Source organism: Gigantopelta aegis, chromosome 14, assembly GCF_016097555.1.
Source record: "Gigantopelta aegis isolate Gae_Host chromosome 14, Gae_host_genome, whole genome shotgun sequence".
NCBI lineage: Eukaryota > Metazoa > Mollusca > Gastropoda > Neomphalida > Peltospiridae > Gigantopelta > Gigantopelta aegis.
This window is the reverse complement of record NC_054712.1, coordinates 52050376-52059004: the sequence shown is the minus strand read 5'-3', so window position 1 is coordinate 52059004 and position 8629 is coordinate 52050376. Positions and strand designations below refer to the sequence as shown.

Sequence of the window (8629 nt, the reverse complement as noted above, 5' to 3'; positions counted from 1 at the left end):
ACCGATGTATGTTTTTGATGTTGCGCCATTTGTTACGCTTGCTTTATATACTATCGAACTTGCTTGGCATTGTCCGTTGAGTGGGCAGTTATATTATATTAAAAATGACTGCTATAAACATTAAAGGTAGGGTCAACTCAAACAAGAGCCTTATGTGTTGGAAAGATGCATACCCGGACCACCAACACATACTGACACTTTAGCAAATGATAAACGCGTAATTTTAGAATTAATAAAAAACCCAAGATTATTCCTGCTAACTGGGGGCAGCCATTTTGTTTCGTTTTTGTGACGTCCGGTGGGAAGCTTGGGGCGAAGTGACGTCAGCTCCTGACCAACTCCTGTATGCACAGTGTAAACAAAATCAGTAATTTTCGACAAGGCGCTTGTCTTTAATCAACCTGACTTGTAAAACAGCATAAATGACGTAATATTATAATAAACTATTTAACTAAATATATTTCAAGTTGTATTAACGGAACAAAACGGGGTTATAGTATTTTTCTCTGTTAAATAATCCAAAGGAAAAATGTACAAAATTAGGCCTATTGATATGCTACGTTGGAGCAAAAACGACAACCCACGATACCCAAGTGATAATTTTCTTTTCTTTGGGAGTACGTAATTGGTCAGTTCTGTGGTTTTAGATGGAAAAGTCTACTTAATCAATAGTTTTACAGAACTATTTACAGTAATAAACCATGTCCATTACAATTTTAGGGGCGACAGGTAATATTCCACAATACCGGTATGTATTTTCGTGTCTAGACAGCGTCAATTAATTGGCTCGTCTGGTTACCAATCAAATACACACCTGCCAATCAGGAATCACAGGTAGAAGCAACTAACAGCATAGACCAATTAACTAAGAAAACATGGGCAAAACATTGTTAATTGTTTCGACTTGTTGTGTAGCCACTTTGACAATGGTATTTTATTTTGTATTGAAAACTAATATATATAGTGCTGGATATACTTATTGCCGGCTTACTGGGATGTGTATTATTACAGAACATTGCAATGTTTGACTATTTATCATCCCGCAAAAACCAGGTAGATCGTATTTCTCTAGTTCTAAGGCTCATTCCTGACGTTATGCGTTAAGTATTACGTAACCACCAGCTCGCCAGAGGGCATACTCACTGCCGCCATATTTTGGTCGAATGTAAGCATTAATATTAAGCCAACAATAAAATATACATTTGGAAGAAGAAATGTAAAATTCCACCGATAAATGGTTTTCAAATTTCTGAAACACAGTTTGTTACTTATCATATATATTTTTTTATAATAATTATTATTTCTATTTTATGTGATAGTATAATTATTTTTCACAGACATATTGCATACATATATCATTAATGTGATCATGTATGTATTATAGACACTGCCTAGTAATTTGAAGAACTTGTGTCTAATCGTCTTGTTTATCTTTTAAAGCAGTAAAACATGTTGCAAAAACCAGTGGTTCTTTCATATATATATATATATATATATATATTTATTGGTTTTTATCCAAATCGCCGATATATTTTTTTCCTTTTCTTGTTTTGTTTTCGTTTTTGTGCAGGGTTATCGTTAAACATAATTTATTCATTCATTTTACTGCTTATCAGTCAGATCTGTTTTAAGAGATTCATTTCAGCCATTGCTAATTTTGTACACTATTTATCATATTCATATTACCGTTCTTGTGAAAAGTTGTAGATATTTACCGCTGAAGTAAATGGAGACGACAAATATATTAATGTATTCACAATCTCTGCACAATGATAAGACCAAAAGGTGTTATGTTAAGCATAAAACTGGTCTCATAGATGCTTCGGATTGACTTTAACATACAGTAAATGTATGTATATATATATATATATATATATATATATATATATATATATATATATATATATACCATTTGTAGAAGAAAAATACTAATTTTACTACGGGTGCAAAATATCTTGTACAAATAAACCTTTTAAATGTTTTGCTCTGCTTAATTATAATATTCATATAATTAAATGTTTATCAATTAAAATAAGCATGGAAATTCAGTGTAAGAAACCTACTGATTCACGAAGTTCCGCAACGCAATTTTCATTTCTTAATTCAAATTTATATAAAATTATTTCTTTTATCTTAATTCAAATTTAAATCAAATGAAATCATCTATTTTATAACTCGAGAATTTTAAATCTGGTGTACAACGTCGAATGGTATTCTATATGGTATTCACAAGACTTTATAACATTCAAAGTAGAAGTGTGTTTGTGATTTTAATGTCTTTTTCTTTTCTGTTCAAAATATATTATACTTTGGTAGCACATGTCAATTTTAAATATAACAATGAACAATCTAACGCCATGATGACTACACATTTGTTTTTCACTCACTAATTGACAGGAGATGCGGTTAGAAGGTTCATTTAAGCCTGAGTTTAGACACAATGAAGATAGTAATTGAAATAGCGTGGTTGTCGATAATAAGTTTAAAATATAATAAAGATAGCTCTATAAAACAGGTATCAATTTATCTTGGATCACAAAACCGACACCGGACTTGATTCTAAATAAAATATATAATGTATATCTAGTGCCTCCTAGTTATGGAATCAATCATTATTTTGCAAAAAAGAGGTTTGTTTTGTTTAACGACACCACTAGAGTATATGGATGTATTAATCATCTGCTATTGGATGTCAAATATTTGGTAATTTTGACGTCTAGTCTTAGAAAGGAAACCCGCTACATTTTTTCCATTAGTTGCAAATTATCTTTTATATGCACCATCATTTAGAGTGGACAGCACATACCACGACCTTTTATATACCAGTCATGACACACTGGTTGGAGCGAGAGACCTGATCCTAAATAAAATATATAATGTAAATCTAGTGCCTCTATGCAAGGAGTCAACCACTGTTTTGCCAAATGCTCATTCGACTCTGCATTGTGCAGAGATACGGTCTTAATCACGGATAACGGTTTGGTCTTTGAGAATTATGTAAAGTTAATTTAATTTTTTAATTTTTAAATTAAGTGATTTTTGTTATGGCAATAAGAATGTTTTATACGCTGGTTGTGTACTAACAATGGAACATCGATGTTTCTGTTGTACTCGAGGGCAAACATTCTCTCTGATACCATTATAGATTCCTCTTGTTTTGCAATGTGGTACGCTCTTTACTATTATGATAATCTGAAAATTCTGTGAAAATAATAAAACATGCTTTAAAAATACACTAATACGTTGAATTAATTGTGACACATATATTGTGTCATTGAGTGAAACGTGAAAACCACAATGGTTAACAGTAACAAGCAAAACAACAAAACAAAAAAACCCATAACCCCCCCCCCAACAAAACAAAACAAAGACCCCCCCCCCCCCCCAAAAAAAAAAAAAAAAAAAAAAAAAAAAATAACCCAGCAAACAAAACAAACCACACAGCCTGAAACAATAAACCAAACAAAACGTTACTGTTTCTTTCTCTATAACAAAATGTATGTATTTTTATTACCATTTTTGTTGTTTTTGTTGGTTTTTATTTGTTGTGTTTTTATTTATTGTATATTTATGTTTCGTGGTGTTCGAAATATATGGGCGCGCATACATACAGACATTAATAATCATAACCTTTTCCAAACAACTGTAAGTACGATTTATTAGCTAGTCTGTAAATAGTATGCAATAATATATGTATATATGTGCAGAGTAGCTACGATCATATTGTATAGATAGATAGGTAAATAGGTAGGTGGGTAGCTAAATATATATATTTAGATAGATAGATTGATAGATATATTTAGATAGATAGATATATTTAGATAGATAGATAGATAGATAATAAATAAATATATAGATAGACAGATGGATGGATAGATAGATGGATAGATAGATAGATAGATAGATAGATAGATAGATAGATAGATAGATAGATAGATAGATAGATAGATAGATACATATAGATAGATGGATAGATAGATAGATAGATAGATAATTAGATAGATAGATAGATAGATAGACAGAAAGAAAGACAGATAGATAGATAGATAGATAGATAAATAAATAGATATATAAATAGACAGATGGATGGATAGATAGATAGAGAGATGGATAGATAGATAGATATATATAGAGAGATAGATAGAGAGAGAGAGAGAGAGAGAGAGAGAGAGAGAGAGAGAGAGAGAGAGAGAGAGAGAGAGAGAGAGAGAGAGAGAGAGAGAGAGAGATACGACGAATAAAGTAAAATACACAATAAATAAATACATATACGAATACATAAATGCATATGCAAATAAAAAAATAAAAACATAAATATGTAAATAAAAAAATAAATACATAATAAATAAATAAATAAGTAAATAAATAAGCCAGTGAATAGATGATTGAACAAACGAAACAATGAAATAAAACACGCGAATGAATAAAATAATTATTGCATGGATGCATAATAGATGGCTGGATGAATGAATGAATTTTTGACGTGTGTGTGTGTGTGCGTGAGCGTGTGTGTGAGGTGTGTGTGTGGTGTGAGTGTGTGAATGTGGTGTGTGTGTGTGTGTGTGTGTGAGAGAGAGAGAGAGAGAGAGAGAGAGAGAGAGAGAGAGAGAGAGAGAGAGTCTGAATGACGGAATGAAACAAATACACAAATAAATAAATAAATAAATAAATAAATGAACATGACACCAAATGATTCAATGAAGGAATAAGATAATAGACTGATGAATAAATCAATAAACGAACGAACGAACGAATGAATGAATGAATGAATGAATGAAATCAATTAATTCCCGAATAGATGGACGGATGCTGTTTTTTTTGTGTGAGAATATGTTAGTGATTGTGTGACTGAGTGAGTGAGCAAACGAATGAATGAATGAATGAACGAATGAATGGATGAATGAACCTAAACGCGACGAAAGTTAACAGATTATAAACGTAATAGTTTCATCCTAAAATAAAGTTTAAAAACAATTATACACTGTAGCTTAAAGTTTCATCAGCAACCGGCCGAGATCCTGGAAAGAAGAAAACAAAAGGACACGACAAACTAACCAGGTACGTATTATCCAAATTAGCTTTGTCTTAAACAAGGTCATTCATACATGATAGAGTAGCAGACATTTTCCCAGTTTTATTTTCCCACGAAAAATCCCCTATCTCGCTCGCCATTCCATCAAGCTTCCATCAGAGTGTGAGCAGAGGAATTAATCATATTGCATTTCGTACACTCATTAATAACCCCAAATTAACGAGAATGCCTTTAACGCGCGTGTTCGTACAACAACGTGTGATTGATTTAAAACCGTTGTTAATCACGTTTCGGGGTGGTAGAGTAATTCATTACACCTCTACTGTGTGTTTTTTCCTCCTCTGCTATACATTTCCTTAACAACCCTTTATTTGATCAAAATTCCCCAGAGTGAAATTGACAAGGCATTAACACCTTTTGTGATAACCGAATACCTTTGTTGTCCCCATTGGCGCACCGTAATTACTCAATAAAAAAGCTAAACTAAAATGTAACATATTTCATTTTTAGCTTAGCTATTGTTTCTGTTTGAGTACGGCAACTGAATACACGTGTTTAACACTGACTATAAAGTGAGAGAAAAACAAGTCATCAGACGTTGAAAAGAATTCATTTCAAGCAGCGTTAATTCGTTTTGAAGTTAATGAGAGAGGCAATTTAGGAACGTGTGTGGTATTTGCGTTGCCGAAACAACGCACAGTGCCCGCGAAATAAACATTATGTCAATATCACAATGAATCAATTGCATTGCGAGGCAAATGAAAAACACGAAGTGATATATTATTTTTAATATTGTTAGTTAATTTTGCCGATTGGTAGTTCATTTTCTCTACAATGTAAGGCTTTCGCGTGAAAATTTTCTATTTCCATGTCTATTTTCCCCACCCTTTGGAGTTAACCAAACACTGTATAACGCGTTAATGATTTTTCCCCAGTCGCTAAGTGGAAAAGATTGAATAATTTTAAATGTGAAGTGAAAATCTATATTTCTGTTTGGTTTGTTCTTGACTATGACGGCTTTTTGAGAACATACTCGGCTTACGACGACAACAAAGCAAATAATACTCTTTTGTGTCGACTTAATTTATATCAATTAAAAGAATAAATAAAAAAAGAGACTCCATTGAATATGGTTTTATAAAACGCGACCGGGAAAATCAGCGCAGAAATAATATTAACAATAGAACATGTTACTTTTATAACGGCTGGTTAAATCTAACCTATATTGATAACAAGGAAAATGTTGCCACAACAAGACTAGGTGAGATATACAGAGATAGAGATAGAGAACGAGAAAGAGAGAGAGAGAGGTGAGAGGTAAAAAAAAAAGCGAGGAAAAGCGCTTGCCAATCATTCGAAAGTGGGCGGTGCTAGAGCGCTAGGATCTTTCAAGATTCATTAGGCTCGAGTTACAAGCCGGAGCCTTCGTTTTCTGCCTTTGGCCTGTAGGAATTGCAGCGTCCAATCCAAACCGGAGACCGCGGTACAGTCGCAAATGCAGCTGTCAGGGCGAATCTTGTCAATTATGCCTTTTCGTGACTCCGGCAGACCCTTAGGTCGGCAATTCTGATAAGATAGGATCTCGCCAGGTAGTTTGCACATCTCCTGGCCTGAAAAGCAAAGGTCTACCGCTGGATGGACAGGAGAGCGGGACAAGGGGGCATAATCCTAGCTTATCCACCCAGGGACTAAAGACACGAAAGAGCTACAAACAGTTTTATGAAATATATATATATAACAACAACAAACAACAATTGTATTTGATTTTTGTTTTGTAGAGAGCTGTGATCGATTGTTTTTATTACCTCCTGTTTTTGGAGATTCTGTTTTTTTTGTTTTGTTTTTCTGTTGTTGTTTTTTATTTCAAATTATTGAGACATTCCGTAACGAGAAGACTGGTTTGTGTGGTGGATTAAAGAAAAAACAGAGAAGAAAACTGTTAGTATATGGATCATCAGCAATATAGATACGGATAATCGACACGTGAAATTAATCACAGGACAGTTATCTCAAAGACCATTGTTCTTTCATTCCTTCATCTTTGTCTCGTGTCGTCCCTGCCGGAGATGTCGCTTCATCCGCTCGGATACACCTATACAACGACATCACCACCGCTGTCAGCGTCACAGGTAGTTATGTTTACTTTTGTTTACTCATGCTGAATTAAACATGTTTACTTATGCATAATTCAGCATGTTTACTTACGCATAATTTAACAGTGTTTATTACTGTTTCTGCATAATTTTACATTCAGCGTTTGTTACTGTTTAAGTCTTAAGTGTGTATGTGTGCATACCTATAATTGTTATAAAAATGGTGTGTGTACACGTGGGAATAGAATTAAATACACATGTACGCACAAATAAATAATCCGGGGTGGGTGTGGGCGCAGTGTGTAAAGTGATGGTTATATATACTATTTTGTATTGTCAGTGACCACCCGGTTTTGAATAGACATAGATACGCATGCATGCATACGCACATTCATAATATATATATTCGTTCCCACGCAAGAACGCACAAGCAATTGCTTTATTTATTTAACAGATTGAGTACGTCACTCTCTTCCCGCCCTCTCTATCTCTGTCTGTCTGTCTGTCTGTCTGTCTGTCTCTCTCTCTCTCTCTCTCTCTCTCTCTCTCTCTCTCTCTCTCTCTCTCTCTCTCTCTCTCTCCCTCTCTCTCTCTGTGTGTGTGTGTGTGTGTGTGTGTGTGTGTGTGTGTGTTGTGTGTGTGTGTGTGTGTGTGTGTGTGTGAATGTACGTCTACATGCATGTACCTATATTTAAAGATGTGGGTGTTTTTATGTTGTCATACTTGATTATACTTATCTATGATTATGCCCGGAAGACACTAATTATTATCTACCTACCTTAATGTTTAAGGTCTCCACCATTCAATCTACCTATTTAAGAACATATATGTCTGCCTACATAATTATATCCATTCTTAATAAATAAATATTCATTGCATTAAATTTCATTAAATATTCATTGCATATTAAAATAAATTCAATGGACAAATAAAATTATCTTCCACGTTTTTAATTCACAGTTATGTTAAACTATTTTCACTATTTAAATAAATCTGCACACCTGTTGAATTCAATGATATGTTACATTTATTAAGATAAAATTACATCAGTAAAATTACAATCAGTATTGAAACAGCATTTTCTGGTGTGTAAAATAGTGTTCACGGTTGTGTAACAATACTATGTTCAATATCCACGAAACGATGGGTAAATTTATCAGTTAATCAAAATGTGATTAACATTTGAGCAAATATTACAGTGCCGTTCACAGTTCACGCTTCGACTTGATTAAGTTACAGTTGTGAATACAATCTACTAGTATAATACAAAAGCTAAGCCCGAATTTGAATGCACGTGTACCGAATTTCACCGACTGATTCGGATAAGTCCGGAAACAATCGACCACGGGTTGGTAACAAAACAGAATAGCCGATCGATCGAACTCGTCTGGAATATGATACGACTCGATTTCTATTGATTACTTTTGTCTGGATTAGTGGGAAATATTATCAATATTTTACGTGAACAATAACTGAAGTTCTTACAGAGTTAATACAATCAAAA

General features: G+C 33.5%; 1 protein-coding gene across 1 annotated transcript in view; it reads left to right on the top strand.

Annotated features, from left to right (window-relative positions):
* Positions 1 to 6461: 6461 nt before the first annotated feature.
* The window catches only part of LOC121389447 (homeobox protein araucan-like), a 39508-nt gene continuing 37340 nt past the window's right edge, over positions 6462 to 8629 (top strand). The window contains exon 1 of the mRNA XM_041521077.1: positions 6462 to 7161. Coding sequence (XP_041377011.1) covers positions 7099 to 7161 — 63 coding nt within the window. The 5' untranslated portion in view covers positions 6462 to 7098. The remainder of the gene's footprint in view (positions 7162 to 8629) is intronic.